The following is a 16,880-nucleotide window of genomic DNA, read 5'->3' on the forward strand; positions in this document are numbered from 1 at the left end:
CTCCCTGATGATATTCAGCTTCTCTTAAACTACTGGGGATGCTACCACCATCGATCCAGCCAGGTCATTGCTGAGGAGCAGGTCGACCCTATCCATAAGTAAACTGGAGATGGCTCCTGCGGTCACCAGTCCTGAAGTACGGACGCACTCCAGGTGCATCTACTTTAAGATATGGGCATGCACCCTCCCTCAATAATCCTTACCAGCATTTTAGCACTAAATGCACTCTCTGGTGGAAATGTCATGCCTTTGTCTGGCAATAGCGATTGGCTGGCCCTGGTATCCCTTAGTACGACTATCCACTTAATTGTCCTGCTCTGGGGAAATGGAGCCACTTTTCCTTCTGATACAAAACCCTTGTAACACTCAGGGATTTTACTAAACTCACCCATACTCTCAGCGGTGAGCTTACAGTGACTTTCAGCTGCAGTCAGAGCCATAGCCTGGTCTGTTATGCAGTCTGCCTGACTCCCTTTTTCTGCACAGGTCTTATTTGCCCCAATAAATCCTATGGGCTTTTCTCATCGTCTCTGGCAATCAGCACAAAGGTGTTCTGCCTTATACGCAACGGAAATACATGGGCTTCTGGGTATCACTTCTCTTCTCAGCATCATCCTTTCTGGCTTGAGGAGGACCTCCTGTTTTTGCAGCTTTCCCCTCTCTCAGTTTTCTATCAATCTCCCACCTCCCATCCTCAGGTTATTGGGGATAACTAAGGAAGGGCCTTTGGGATGAGGGCTTGTGGACAAGCTCATACTCATCACCTAGGTTTGCTGCCTGTCTGGTCCTTGCCACTTCTTTCCCCCTATGTGAGAGTTAATAGAGGGCCGGAGTGAACTTTTGAACTCTTCAAGAAGCATATCTCTCAAAGGATTTTGTATATGGTCTCAATTTTAAGCACCCACATCCATTGGTCAAAAACAAGCTGCTTAAGCCATTCAAATTCAATGGACATCTGGTCAGGCTGTTTTCTAAGGGTACCGAATTTCTGATGGTATGCTTCTAGCATCAGTTAGTACACGCTTAAAATAACATTTTTTGCTGCCTCAAAATTTGCTGAACCCCCATTAGGCAATGGGGTAAAATTTGTGCGCTTTGCCTGTCAGTTTACTCTGCAAGAGCAGAGCCCAACCCTCTGTTGGCCACTTTAATTGCCATGCCAACCTTTCAAAGGAAATGAAGAAGGCTTCTATCTCTTCCTCATCAAACTTGGGGACTAAATGGGCAAAATTGAATAACTCAACACTTAGTCTTGAGCTACAGGTGGTCCCCTCACCAATGGTGCCTTCAGCGAGAGCAGTGGGCCTTTCTCTACGCAGTTTGTGTAGCCTCAAATCCTGTCTCTCTCTGGAATGGTATTTCTTGCTCCCTATCCTGGAATTCTTTCTTTGAGTTCCAACTCTAGTCTTTGCTGCTCCAGCTGTATCTTCGCTAATGTTAGTTTCTTGTTTCAGTTTCTTCAGGTTTGAAATCCAAATGCCTGGCCACAAGTTTTAGAATTTCAGTTTTCCTGGCTTTTGGGCAGAACACAAACTATAACTGCCTTAACTCTTCAAAGGATATAGAACCCTTAATCTATCCCAAGTTATCTCACTTAGGTCTAGAAAGTTACTGACTTTGACTGTGGACATTTTAGCACTTGAATATTGTAAACTCAAGAAAACCTGTATTGCAGTTTTTAAATTGCTCCCTGGGAACAATTTGCTTTTCCTACTCCAATACTGTCGTAAGTTTGTGAGGTTAGCCCTGGAAAAAAGCTCCCAAGTTTCTGTTATAACCAGGTGAAGAGAGATGAAAAGACTCCACTGTCCTCCCACTCCTTGTTTGATTGAGGATGTGTTTTATCAATTCTTCAAGTGTCCCACTATTTACCTGTCAAGGTTATAGAGAATTACTCGGACAGGTTTTAATGGGTTAAGTAAAGAATGAAGCAAGTTTATTGAAACAATTCTTGAGCTAAAAAAGTAAGTAAAACACAACATTCGTCTGGGCACATGCACACGCAAGTACAGATGGCAGAGTAAGAGGATAGGCTTGTAAGGATTTTACAGTCCATGAAAGGAATAAATGGAGTAAATGGTTAGCTGTTCCTTGATTGGTCTCGATCTGGTGATTCAGTGTTACAGCCATTTAGCCTCGCTCTTATCTTTGATCCAGTTGTACAGAGCAGATTTCCATGTTTTAAAAGATCTTGGGCCACAGTTGTTCTCTTCCCAGGGTGGTCACTTTACATACTAGGTGCAGTAAAGAGAGAGAGAAAGAGAGAATGGGGTCTTTCACACTCCCCAAGGGAGTTGATTGTCATCTTTCCAATTTTGTGGAAAGAGAAATTGTGTTTTGTAGCAGCCTGTCCTGGTCTGGGTTGTTTTCTGAAAAAAACACAATTGTCTATATAGGGTTCCAATTTAAAATTCAGCCAGTTGAAAAAAAATCAGAAATCATGGCTGGAATTTTCGGGCCCCTCCCATGGGCTGGATCTTCGGTCCCACGAAGTCAATGGACATTTGAATGGCTTGCTACATCTGCAATGGGAGAATCCGCCACAGTGGGGCCAGAATATCCCGGCCCATATCTTCAAAAGGCATATCCACGTGCCGATGGATCATTTGACTTACTGCAGCCAATGTTTTTCTATATCCATATCTATCATTTGTTTTGATTGTGTAAACCTTTCAAGCTATAGTAACCAGAGGTGGGTTTGGGCAGATATCACAGAGCCTGTCAATGATTTCATTGTGTTGTTTGCCATCTAGTTTTATCTCCACACAAGTTTAAGTTCATTATTCATGTCAGCTAACACTATGGCATGAATTTTCATGCTGACAGGGAAGCCTTCCGTCTTAATGAAAATGGTGTTGGAGGCACGAATCCATAAGTTTCACTCCCATTCTGGCTTCTGTTGTTTTTGTGGGTGGAATGAAGATGGGCTTTAATTTGCACATCCATGGTTCACAGACAATTGAACATGTAAAAGTGTAGCTGCCTCAAGTTAGTTCTGATTTTTGCTAGTGGGATGTCCAAATCACTTTAGACCTGGTAGGAGAAGGTCTCAACTTACCAGAGTTCTTTGGAGATATAGGTTACCCTTTTTGGGAGGTAAGGTACCCTTTTGGATATGGTCCCAAGATAACTTTGGGAGAGGTCAGGTGCTCTTTGGAGGAAGTAAAGTGCTGTTTGGGAGAGGTAAGGTGCCCTTTTGGAGAGTTCAAGTGTCCTTTGGGATCAAAAATTAGACATGCATGTGCATATAAAGTGCTTAAACTAATTGGAGCCGTGAAAACATTTAAATTTCCTGGCCATAGTGTTTTTTAAAAGCTGCTTGCTATTTCACTCCATTTGTTCACATAAACCTGAGGGTTATAATTACAGGATTAGTGCTGATTTCACAACCTTTCATTATCACAGTGGGATGCCTGTCAGTTTGCAGTTTGACAGCTCCAGTGGTTATAAACTCTTTGAAGTTGGACTATGAATACATCTAGATTAAAGGAATTTAAATGTAGTGAATGGGATTATATCAATGAGTGTTTTTATAATAGTGAATTCATCGATAGCCACTCAAGAATTTTATTGAATCTCAGCATGGATCCTGAGGCCTGCCCACAGTAGATACTGGGTGAGTTAGCATTGGAAGTGTAAGGGCTAAGGGTGGTGAATGGGGGCATGGGTTGGCACTAAGTTGGCATAGGGGATGTAAGGGCCATGGGATCGGTAGAGGGGCATTGGTTGGCATAAATGGTATGAGGGGCCATGTGGGATGGGTGGGGGTCATAGTTGGCATTGGGGGTATTGAGGGGCTTGGGGTTCGGTGGAGGGCCTGAGATGGCATGGGTGGGGCATGCGGAGTGTGTAGGAGGGGGTGAGGACTGGAGGGTTGCTTTTTGTTTTTTTTTGTAGCTTCAAAAAAGTGTGGGTGCACCCAGGCCATCCTTGCATCCAGTACGCCTGTGCACCTGGCAGCCTGTGAACTCTTTCTAGGTCATTCACCACGACTCCCGTTTTCACACCCCTTCCCAAAGAACGGAAATCCAAATTTCCGGAGCACGTTTACCCAGGTCAGGTTCACAGAGCTGGGAATTGTCCGGACTCTGCGCTTTGGAAACGGAACCGAAAACTCAGGACTATACATTCCAAGAATTGCACTTGGGGCATAGCTGTTTGTGATGCCTTATAGTATATTTATTCACTCAGCCATTTGAGAATCCAGTTAAGTTAAATTCTGATTGCAGATCAAGTAAGAATATTCATCACACTGTTATCATCCTCCTGTAAGCTTGAAACTCCATTTATAAGATAAAAATGCCTTCTGCCTCAGACTGTATTGCATGTACCCTGCTAGGACTGTTTGGTAATATTGTAAAACACCACATGATATAATTGTTTAGGAAAACAGCTCTCACTTTGTGTTTATCCCTTCATGAATTGCAGACCGGCAGAGTGGTTCTTGGGGGACCTGGCAGTTTTTACTGGCAAGGTAAGAATATAATACTGCTTTGTTACAAGAAATCATTTTGCATTTGCTGGTTGTACACCTAAAAGTATTCATGTCTTGACCACTTTATATTGGTCTCATCAGCTTTTTGATACTTAAAAAAGGCATGACTTCAAAATATTAGCCTGACTTTCAAAAATCAGGAGGAAAGTATTTTTTCCTGAAGTTTTATTGTAAATATTAATGTATCTTTATTATAATAGGTATTAAACAAGATTTTGTAGCCCTTATGATGTGGTGCGTTGAAACATTTATACGTTAAATATATTTTTTCACTAGTAAAATCTACTGTGTAATTCTACAGGTCAGTTAATCTCTGACGAAGTACAAGAAATTGTGACAATGTACAATAGTTCAGAGCTGGTCACAAAGTTTCCACATCAAGTTGCAACTCGTAATGCAGAAGCTGTGTATGATGACAGCTACCTTGGTGAGTAGGGCTTTACCTTTCAAATAGCACTACTGGAACAAACATAACTGAATTTAGCACCTGAGTTTATTAACCTTTCTGTACATTGTAAAATAATTTTAATATGAATACCGAACAAAAACATCTATATTTGACAGTTTGTTAGAATTGGTGGCTGTTGAGAACATTTTACAAGGACAGGCAGGAAAATCCATTATCACGTCTCCTCCAGGAATAGTATTGAAGTTAGTTGGACATCAAAATGAGATTGCATTGGGTCAAATTATAATGGGCTGTAACTTCTGATGGAGTGGCAATTGGGTCAAATTGCCACTTCAGTTGCAAGATTTTAACTTGAAAATCCAGGCAATCCTATCTCGCCCGACCTTTGGAATCAAGCTGGGCAAGATCTGGGCGGTGCAGCACGTCCCCAGGTCCTATCATTCAAGGGAAGGAAACCCCACCCCTCTTTCTCTCTCACAGCACTAGCAGCCATAAACCAGGTAAGTTTAAAGGGCCAGCCAGGCTTAAGAGTCTTTGACAAGGTAAGTGGGTTCGATTGAGGGGTGGTGGCGGGGGTGGGGTGGGTGGTGGTTGTGGGAAAAGGATGTTGGGTCAGGCCTCAGTGGGAGAATGTCAGGCAAGGCCTCTGTTGGGGGGAGGGGGGGGGGCGGTGCGGTGATCGGGGTCGGGACTTGGGTGGGTGGGGCGATGAGAGTTTGGGCTGGGCTGGAGGGATGTGGAAGGTGGGTGAGAGTTGGGCCTGGGGTGGGGGGGATGGTGGGAGGGGGTGAGAGTTGGACCAGGGGTTGGTGGGAGGGGGTGAGAGTTGGGCCGAGGGTTGGTGGAAGGTGGGTGAGAGTTGGTGGGGGGTGGAGTAAGAGTTGGGCCTGGCAGGGGGGCTGGGAAGGAGGGGAGGGGGTGAGAGTCCAGCCCGGGGTGGGGGAGGAAAGAGTCCCTGTTGTGAAGGGGGGAATCCCATGGGTTGGGGACTTCCTGTCACGGGTTGTCATCCCTTGGGGTTGGGAGAAGTCCTGTGGGGCATTGGGGAGGGATGTAGTTGGGGAGTGGGAGGAGTCCCCTCGGGGAGCTTGTGTGTGGGGGGATCGGGGGGTGGGGAGGGTGGTTGGTGTGGGGTTGTGCAATAATTAGAAGTTAGTAAAGATTTTATTTCATCTAACTTTTGCTGCATAACAATTGATGTAACACAGTGGGAAACATCTGAAGTTTGTGACTTACATCACGTTTTCAGATGGTTCCCAGTACAGGGCAATTGTCCAGAGAAGGTTTGCACTTCTGGGCAATTGCCGTGAATATCTTCCCTGTGAATCTTCGGTGGCGGGGAGGGTTCCCCAGCGCTACTTTGGGATACCGCCCCAATCCGGTGCCTTAGAGCCCAGAAGTTACGACCTATTATAAAACTGTTGAATTCCAGGGGCACTTTTAAGGATATGTTTATTTGAAGAAGCCTCTATATTCCTTCAGAGTACCCATTTTGATTTTGTACTGAACAATGGAAATAATATTCATGTTTTTAAATAAGTCAACCTTTGGCTCAATTCCAATGATGCGGAGTTGTAAAGTGATAATTTCAGTAAAGATACTCAAAGATTATCATCTTTGTTTGAAACAGTGGTTTTTTTCTTCTGTATTTTGGCATTTGGCAATTTGTAACAGTTATTTCAAACTGTGGTTTTAAATGTTTGATCTCATTAAACAAACAGTTGACGGACTTGGCACGTTTCTGTAGTAAGTGTTTGTCATATTTGGAGTCTAGTTGTTCAGAGGACTCCGAAATAGGTTAACGCAAGATACTGATTGTGCAGGCACTAATTTTGTCAACTGAGAGATGTTTCTGTATCAAAGGCTGTGGGTGGGATTTTCCGGCACTGACACTGGTGGGCATCGTTGCGGGCAGGACAGGAAAATTTGGAAAGCTGCAATGGCTGTCCAAATTTTCCCGTCCTGCCTGCGATGATGCCTGCCAGTGTTGAGGCTGGGAAATCACGCCCTGTATATCTGACTGTTCAAAGATCAATTTTGACCAATTTTTTTAAACATTGAAATTTCTTCTATTAGGCTATTCAGTAGCTGTTGGAAATTTTACCCAAGATTCAGTAGAAGGTAAGCAAGGATTCTCTGTGGAAATTTAAAGACAGCGGGGAAGTGACAACCTTTCACTTAATGGGTCATAATACTCTGTGTAATTGCCCTGACCTTAAAATCAGGAAAATCCAAGAATCGACCCAATGGCACTGAGTTGTCTAAGTGGCAGTAAGGCAGGTGTACCTGATCCCCATATCCCTCTACCAGGTGGAGAAAATTGATGCAAGTTGTTTTTTTCCCTGATTGTTGCCCCCATTCTCTTGACAGAGGCTGAAAGATGACAACAAAATTGGGCTCACATCTCTATTTGTCAGAATGAAAGTTAATGTATTGCAATTAAGATGATAAGAAATAGGAGCAGGAGTAATCCATTTGGCCCCTTGAGCCTGCACCACCATTCAGTAAGATCATGATTGATTTCATTATGACCCTAACTCCACTTTCCTGCTTGCCCTCATAACCCTTGAATCCCTTGACAATCAAAAATCTGTTGAACTTAGCCTTGACTATATTCAATGACACAGCCTCCACTGCTCCCCGTGGAAGAGAATTCCAAAGTCAAATGACTTTCAGAGAGAAAAAGAATCCTCCTCATCTTCATCTTAAATGGGAGAGCACTCATTTTTAAACTGTGCTACCTAGTTCTTAATTCTCCCACAAGAGGAAACACCCTCTCAGCATCTAACCTGTCAAGCCCCCTCAGAATCATATATATCTAAATAAGAACACCTCTCATTTTCCTAAACTCAAATGAGTATAGGCCTAACTACTCAACATTTTCTCATAAGACTACCCCTTCATCCCAGGAATCCACGAAATGAACCTTCTCTGAACTGCTTCCAATGCAATTATATTGCTTAAGATGGGAGACCAAAACTGTACACAGTACACAGAGATGCAGCCTCACTAAAGCCCTCAGTTGTAGCAACACTTCCCTACTTTTATGCTCCTTTCAGCTTGTAATAAAGGCCAACATTCCATTGGGCTTCCCAATCACTTGCTGTACCAGCATGCAAGTTTCATGTACCTGGATACCCAGATCGCTCTGTACCACAGATATTTGCAATCCCTCCCCATTTAATAATATTTTTCTTTTCTATTCTTCCTGCCAAAGTGGACAAACTTACATTATTCCACATTATACTTTATTTGCCAAATTTTTGCCCACTAATTTAGCCAAACTAGATCACTCAGACTTTTTGTGTCCTCTTTGCAACTTGCTTTCCTATCTTTGTGTCATCAGCAAATTTAGCTACCATACATTCGGGGCTGCATATTACATTCCACCGTCAGGCATATTTTCGATTGGAGGGCACGTAAAATAGGGCGGGTGCCAACCACACCACCTTCCAGCCTGCCTGCCTTATGCCCCTGATAATACCCTGCCATACCATAAAATGTTTGGCATGGTCAATCAGGAGGCAGTGGGAAGCCTGCTTTAAAAAATAATTGTCAAAGTGCGGGAAGGAAGAGTGGGGGGTTCTACCTTTTCAGGGGCTGCCTTTGTGGATTGGGGGGGAGGGGGTTGCGATCCCACTAAGATAGAACAAACCCTACTTCCTACCCACCTGCAGCATTAAGCACACCACCTCCAGCCCCCACCCTCCCCTTCCTAACTTGCACAAACCCTCCCTGCCCAAAACCCTAGACTTACCTGACTACAGATCAATTGGACTGCCTCCTGCTCCTTCATTGCAGTCCCAGTAGTGCCCACTAATGTGCTCTTGGCCCTGATGGAGCTGCTGGCAGTTCCTGAGGGCTGGACCTCCTCTCCAATGAGGAGCAGAAGTCCCACATTACCCCTATTTAGCCCTGCAGCGCATTATAGCTGCGGGGTAGTCTACCATGGAGCTAGCTATCTAGCTAGGTGGGTTGGGGGGTCAGACATCTGCCCCATGTAATATTCTGCCCTCAGTCTCTTCATCCAAGCCATTAATATAGATTATAAATAGTTGAGGCCCCAGTACTGATACCTGTAGCACTCTACTCGTTACATCTTGCCAACCCAAAAATGACCCATTTAGCCAGACTCTCTGCTACCTGTTAGCTAACCAATCCTCTATCCATGCTAAAATGTTAGACCCAGTACCATGAGCTCTTATTTTCTTCAGTAACTTTTTAGGTGGCACCCTTATTGAATGCCTTTTGGAAATTCAAGTACACCACAAGTACTGGCTTCCTATTATTCATCCTGCTTGTTACTTCCTTAAGGAACTCTAATAAATTAATCAAACACAACTTCCCTTTCACAAAACCATGTTGACTCTGCCAGATTATATTATGATTTTCTACATGCTCTGCTATTATCTCCTTAATAATTGATTAAAACATTTTCCCTATGACAGATGTTAGACTAGATGGTGTAGCGTTTTCTGATTTCTGTCTCCCTCCTCTCTTGAATAGAGGCATTACATTTGTGGTTGTCATGAAGCGATATTAATGTCTATAATGTTACTGGAAATTATTTTTTTAATAGAATTGGGGTCTGTCTGTGTGTGTCTTAATTGGATTAAAGACAGCTAATCTAGGTGCTTAAGTAGTTTTGAAATGGTAATTAGATAAACATGGGGAAGTTTAGAAACATAGGGCAGAATTTTACGGCGACAGGATTTTATGTTCCTGCTGAAGTCAATGGGATTTATAATGGCTCACTGCATTTTATAGCCCCATCCCCACCGAAATGGGGCCATAAAATTCTGCCCATAGCTTTCTAAATAGGGGCAGTTTGCATTTTTGAACAAACCATTCAAAAGAATGGGTGAAATCTTGCACCAAGCTAGAAGACGCCAAACAATTTGTTTATTTTTTCAGCTTACTAATAAAATTGGTGGAATGAAAGGATATTATTGTTCGGGGAGTTAAAATTAAACAAAAAACTAGTAATACAATGGAAAATTTACATTCAAAGAAAATGCTAGGTGTAAACAGAAAGGAGTTTGTGTGTTTGTAAGTCAGAAGCATTTAAGATCTAACCAGCCTGTAAGCCTACAACAGTGTCTGCAAAGGAATCAAATTGCAAGGAACCTCATTTTGAATTTGTAAGTTCAGATGTGCTTTGCCTGGTGTCTGTTTAAAGTCTATGGGTTATTGTTATCTGGGAGTGATTTGATTTGGGGATTTGTTTAAAAGTTATTATGGTAGTATTTGTGTGTGTGTGTGTGAGTGTATTCAATTTGTTGTTAAATTAATAAACGTTTAATTTAGCTTTATATAAAAAAAACCTCTTGAGGCTCAGTGGTCTTATCCCTGAATTCAGAACTGCATCTCAAACATACCAGTTGAAAATATAGGTTATGGCAGTTGTTCAAGTTTCCCTCTAGGATTTTAACAACTCAGCCTTTACCAACTGCTGTGTCATAACAGTGGTTTTCCAGTCTGCTGGGACTTTTCCAGAATCTAGGTATTTTAGAAGATTATAACCAATGCATCCACTATCTCTGCGGCCACTTCCTTTTAAGACCCTAGGATGCTGGCCATCAGGTCCAGGAGACTTGTTAGCCTTTCATCCCAGTAGTTTTCCCAGTAGATTTTCCTCAGTGATCATTCTAGTTTCAAGTTCCTCCCTTCCTTATCCCTCTTGATTTTCAACTATTTTTAGGATGCTGATACAAAATACCTGTTCAACACTTCCACCGTTGCCTTATTCCCCATCATTAATTCTCCAGTCTTGCCCTCCTAAGGGACAAACACTCGCTTTAGCTACTCTCTTCTTTTTATGTAATTGGCTTCTGTGTCATTGCCGTTTTTAAATATTGACTCACTTAGGCTTCCTTCTTGTCCAGAACAATCTCAGACCCAGTCACCTGTTAAGTTATATCAGCAAGAGGTTTGCAAAGTACGATCACATTTCTTCAAACACTGTCAATGTTTACTGTTTGCTGAGGTGCCAAAGTAAAATTGGCACTGGTGATACTACAACTGAATATGGGTTAATACTGTGAGAGAGAAGCAGCAGATTAAATGGGAGATTGTGGGCCAAGTCTTTAAACTCCTGTCATTCTATAGGATAGGTGTTGATATGCTGTGCTGTGTAAACAAATGTGCTTTTTACAGCAACATTGTTTGTCTATAAGTTTTTTGGTTTTAATGTGTAATAAAAATATTTAATTCTTTCTTTTAGATTTTGTAACTGGTATCCCAAGAGGAGCAAAGTCTTTAGGCTATGTAAGGACTGCTCATTTTATATCCCTATATTATGGGAATGGTTTCAATAATTAAGACAATAAGAAAATTAACACTGTTTCCACATCATGATATCATGCCTTGAGCGCGTCAAAGAACTTCACAATTATTTTTTATTTCACATGCAGCATGAAAGAAAATAAAAGTTATTTTTCTCAGTAAAATCTGACAGCAAATCCAAATAAATGGCTATTTTGGTGGTGCTGATTAAAGAAATAATGTTGGTCAGGATACCTGGTCTTTCTCAAGGATTGGAGCGAGATCTTTTCTATCCCGTTGACAAGGCATTAATTAAGCATTTTATACAGAAAAAATGGCATCTCTTCACAGTGTAACACCAATTTAGTGCTATGCTGATTTGTCAGATTATGTGCTCAAGTTTTGGAATATGGCATGCACCAATGGCCTTGTGACTGAGGCACATGCATGAGTGTGTGTATCTAAAGTTAAATATGTAACAGGAATCATTCATCTATATTTGGAGATTTTCCTGTATCTTTTGATGTTTTTATTTTACTTATTATCAACAGGTGACTATTTTAAATGGATTGAATATGGCATCCGTCTACAATTTTACTGGGGAACAGGTAAACTTTTCTGCAATATATACAAGAATAATTTTGTGTGATTTACCATACTTAATTATCAATAGTGAAAGAAGAGTGATTCCGTTCTTTTCACAGATGGCTGCTTACTTTGGTTACTCTGTTGCTGTTACTGATCTGAACAATGATGGGTAAGTGAATTGGGGCTGGGAGCAGACAAATTTGGCAAGAAATATTGAAAACGTTTTTCATTGTTTAGGGTCAGACTAACCACTTGAGTGTGTCTGTTGATTGTTTAATTGAACTTGAAGAGTAAAATTATTGGGTGAATTGTCAATTCTATAAAAAAAATGCTTGTGATAATTACATCAACAGCCACTTTTTAATTCCATGTTGGATTCTTTTACTTTTAAATGTAGTTTGTTTATTGAAAATGTATTGCATTGATCAGTGCTAAATGGGGTGCCGCAAAGATCAGCTCTTGGAACCACTACTCTTTCTAATTTTTCACATCAATTTGGATTCAAAAAAAACAATTGCAAATTGGTGAAATTTACAGGTAAAACCAAATTAGAAGGAGCAATTGATATTGCTCAGCACTTCTGGGTGTGCGTCATGATGGGTGGGCCTTATTTGGCCTGCCCACGTATAATGGTGGCAGGGCGCCGATCGAGTTCACGCCCGCCCCTGGACAACATCCCCCCCCCCCGGATGGGGGGAAATTTCTGCCCTTGGATTCTGCATTAGGAGGATATATCTGCTGGATGGATTAATTAAGGTGAAACAAATGGCTTTCCTTATCTGTATTTATCTTGTGACCACTTTTATTCATGCAAGGTTTATCCAGATTTGATCAGGAGCCAATTATCTATCTAACCTCATCTAGTTGTTTGCATCATAAATCTTCACCGCCAACAACATAGAAAGAATGTTATAAATTTGAGCTGTACCAGAAATGAAACTTCTATTCAGGGTCAAGAACTACACCAAAAGTGAACTTTTACACTATCTGGTTTTGTAGCATTGCCTTATGTCGAGCAGAAAGAACATCCTTGTTCCTGTGATTTGCTTACTAGAAATGTCACAAGCCCTTTTGTATCCTTCTGGGCTCTGGATAGAGAAAGAACAATCACTATCAGATTCTGTGCTTTATAGTATAATCTGTAAATCAGTAAACAAATTAACAAAAATGTCATTACAGTAAATTAGAACAGGAAGACTTGCTGAATTGGTAGTAATCACTGCATATATCTCTTCAAACTTTTAAGAGATATAATCAGTGCTTTCTCCTGGAGTCAAAAGGCATCCAAAATTAATTTTATAATTTAAGCTGCTAATCATAGTAAGGGGCAAAATCATCAGTCAGGTCTTGTAGAACCTGATTTTAGCCCTGCCGCAGTTTTGATCTCATATTAATTTTAGATTAAAGCAAAATACTGCAGATGCTGGAAATCTGAAATAAAAACAAAAGTTGCTGGGAAAACTCAGCAGGTCTGACAGCACTTGTGGAGAGAAAGACAGAGTTAACGTTTCGAGTCTGTATGACTCTTCTATAGAACTAAAGAGATGTAAAAATGTGGTGAAATATATACTGTTTAAGGGGGGGTTGGGACAGGTGAAGCTGGATAGAAGGTCAGCGATAGATGGAGGCAAAGGAGAGATTGCAAAAGATGTCATAATTTTAGATTGTTTTCTGTAGACAATTGGAGGAGGGCTACAAGTTAAAAGTAGAAGAATATCAATAATTTGCCAGATTTCATGAGTAGATAATTGTGCATAAATATCAAAGTGCTTTAATGAAGCATTAACACTACCACTTCTGTAATTAAAATGTTGGTGAAATAAAGACAGTTCATGCCAGTTTTTCCTGGTCCAGTGCACTGCGCACAGAAGAAATTTGCCAGAGAACGTCACATGCCCATAACTGAACCTAATTGATTTACCATTCATTCATTTAAATGAATAAGAAATTGGTTAGGCTCCTGTTACAGGTGTCCAGTCCTCACCATCTACTTTTCTTCTTTGCGTTGTGCCCAAGCAATCCTGTACATCAGAAAAAAGAAAAATATTCCTGTTCCTCTCCTCACAGCAGATTGCAATTGCTGTAACTTTAGAGCTAAATACCACTGGTTTAAAGAATATGCAATTTACGGCTAAATGTAGTGATTTTTGTTTTCGGAGAATCTATCTTAACCTTGGACACCATGAAGAAAAATAACTAAAAAATACTTGAGGACAAACTATTCCATAGGCAAGCTTTCAAACTTGTTTTCTGTCACTATGTATATATGATGGGTTCAGCCTTCATTTAATCATTTCAATGTGATACTTGAAAGTTCCCAGCTTGAATCTGCAGTCTGTTCTTAACTAACTGATCTCAGCTGCTTGATTGTACAATGGTCTACAACAGCCCTCCATTTGGGAGCAGAAAATTGTTCACAAACTCATGGCCCCTGTTTTGAGTGACAACGTATGGGCACGATTAAGCTCAGTTGTGATGCCCTTGTGAAATGACCTTTTTTCACTCCAAGTCAAGGCTCACAGACTAAGAGGTAGTGCCTTCAGAAGAGGAGAGAAAATTGATGGAAAAGTTTCGCACCTTTGCAGATATGGCATCTGTAGCAGTGCAAACTCTAATTCGATTATAATCTCGTAATAGGATATTTCAAAATCACATTTACAACTTAACTAATATCTTAAGTGTAGATATGTTTTGAAAGATTTGAAACAAAACCCTGTTATTAGCTGAACTGAGCTGGAGTAGTGGTAGAGATCTCAATGTACCTGGCCTATGATCAAGAAATATCAGCTGGAATTCCTGCTCCTGACCAGTGATCCTGTTGAAGAGTACTTGTGTGCTGACATTAAATTAATTTTAGTTCCCATTATCTACTAACCTTCTGACACCAACTAGGCTTACTTGCTCAAGTACTGAAAGGCCACTGCTAAGGACTCTTGGAGTCATAGTTGAGGATGAAATTACAAATAAATAGCACTGTTATTCTGCAATGTGAAATATGTGAATTCTTTATGGGGAGAATTTTCTCTCTGTCGAGCGGGAGCAGGTGGGAGCGCAGCTGATCGCCACCTGCGATCAGGTCTGCACTGCCATTTTAGTGGGTGGGCCAATTAAGGCCCGCCCAGCGTGACGCGCACCTGGAAGTGCTGAGTGCTCCTTGTGTGGGCGGGGGGAGTAGGCTGAGACCTGGCCTGCGCTCTTTCGCGCAGAGCAGAAATCAGAAAGCACAGAGTTGCCTCAAGGAGATCGGTTTGAGTTTCAAAAATTTCAATAAATAAGAAAAAGAAAATTTAGGACATGTCCCCTCATGTGAAAATGTCACATGAGCTGGGACATGTCTATGAATTTTAATGAAAATCTTTAATTCACTTATAAATCATTCATAAAACCTCATCCCACCCAGGGATGAAGTTTCGTGAAAAATGCAGAGGTTGCCTGGGCTCTTCACCTGCCCACCAACCTTAAGGTTGGATGGGCAGCTATGTTAAATGGTTTAATTAGTATTTAAATGGACATAATAGGTCTTTGACAGTTCGGTGGGCTTGCAGCCGACTCCGGTGTGTGCCTGCCGAACTGAAAATCAGAATGACGCGCGGTGAGGTTGGGGCGCACACCCGATGTCACCATGCGTCATTTTACATGTTGGCGAGTGGGCCCCACCCCTGCTCGCCAAACCGAAGATTCTGGCCTATAGCTCATTGTTTAGTCTAATGCTAGAAGTAAATTATTTTTTACTGATGTAGAAACACGTTTGTGAGTGTTGTAGACTATATACTGTAAATTACTACTGTTTCTTTTAAGCGCACTAGGGACAAATGCTTATTTATAGCTATGTCGTCATGCTTTAAGCAATTAATTCTTCAGTATTTGTAATGCTGATATTCTGTCTTCTAGACGTGATGACCTTTTGGTTGGAGCACCTCTTTTTATGGTTCGTGGTTCTGACGGGAAGTATAGAGAAGTGGGGCAGGTGTATGTTTATCTACAAGATGCTTCATTTAGCTTTACAAATGCCCTGAAGCTGACTGGCACGGAGACCTATGCCAGGTTTGGATCATCAATTGCGCCTCTCGGAGACCTTGATCGAGATGGTTATAATGGTGCGTAATTTTTATTTACTTGTTTAATTATAATGTCCTGTGTTCTTGAGGGTGGGATAGGAATTGTATGAATAGACCATGTCTCATCGACATGCACCATTTCAGATGTATATATTAAAGAGAATATTGTGTATTGTACAATCCTCTTGGAACAAGCTAATCAAAAAAAAAGTAACGTCATAACTTGCCCTCTTTCTGTTTGGAAGAAGAATATTTTCTATTGGTTTGCGTTGGTGGGTATGTTTGCACCTGGCCTGGGACATTGGAAAATCCAAGGCGGAGGCTGTGAACCTATTGCGCAGCAGGATTGTGTTGCCCAGGCTGTGCTTGGTTCACTGTTGCTCATGCTGCTGGTGTGCAGTGCCCCCTTTTAAAGGTGTGAAAGTAATGTTCATTGGGAGAAGTTCATTGAGAGGAGGGGAAGTTTCTAATTTTGCCTCCTGTGTTCTCAGTTCTAGAAATGCAGCATTATTGAAAGCCCATTTAAAATAGATGCATGTGCAAATTCACTCCCTGGCCATTGACTGCCAGTTTCTTATAGCTGTGCTCAGCTGAATTAATAGCAAATGTGAAACAGTGTATTTTTTGACTTTTGGTTTGCTTTTGTTGCATTTACTTTGGTGTAGGTTTTTTTTGTCTTGTCACTGCTTTTTGTCTAGCAAACATTTATCAGTCTTGGTCTTGAAAGCACCACTTGTCCAAGCATCCATAGACTATCAGGGGAGAGGCTTCCAGATTTCTACAAACTTTTGTGTGTAAAGGTGCTTCCTGCTTTCCCTCCTAATAAATGGCATGGTTCTAATTTTAAGATTCTGGCCTCTTGCGCTCAATTGCCTCCACAGGGGGAATAATTTTCTGCAACTACTCTACCAAATCCTTTTAACAGTGTAAAAACCACTCCTTAATCTCCTATCCTCAAGGCAGTACAAGACAAGATTGTACACTGTTGGCCTTGGTTTCCTTCTGTAAGTAAGGGCTCGTCTAAGGTTTGAAGCCAGGCCTTGTGTGTGATCCCATTACTTTACTT

General features: G+C 41.4%; 1 protein-coding gene across 1 annotated transcript in view; it reads left to right on the forward strand.

Annotated features, from left to right (window-relative positions):
* itgav (integrin, alpha V) overlaps nt 1-16,880 on the forward strand; it is a 142,726-nt gene that overhangs the window by 57,444 nt on the left and 68,402 nt on the right. The window contains exons 6-12 of the mRNA XM_041200169.1: nt 4,429-4,474; nt 4,797-4,922; nt 6,981-7,025; nt 11,128-11,171; nt 11,720-11,776; nt 11,873-11,925; nt 15,648-15,853. Of these exons, the coding sequence (XP_041056103.1) occupies nt 4,429-4,474; nt 4,797-4,922; nt 6,981-7,025; nt 11,128-11,171; nt 11,720-11,776; nt 11,873-11,925; nt 15,648-15,853 (577 nt within the window). The remainder of the gene's footprint in view (nt 1-4,428; nt 4,475-4,796; nt 4,923-6,980; nt 7,026-11,127; nt 11,172-11,719; nt 11,777-11,872; nt 11,926-15,647; nt 15,854-16,880) is intronic.

Source organism: Carcharodon carcharias, chromosome 12 (genome assembly GCF_017639515.1).
Source record: "Carcharodon carcharias isolate sCarCar2 chromosome 12, sCarCar2.pri, whole genome shotgun sequence".
In the NCBI taxonomy this organism is placed as follows: domain Eukaryota; kingdom Metazoa; phylum Chordata; class Chondrichthyes; order Lamniformes; family Lamnidae; genus Carcharodon; species Carcharodon carcharias.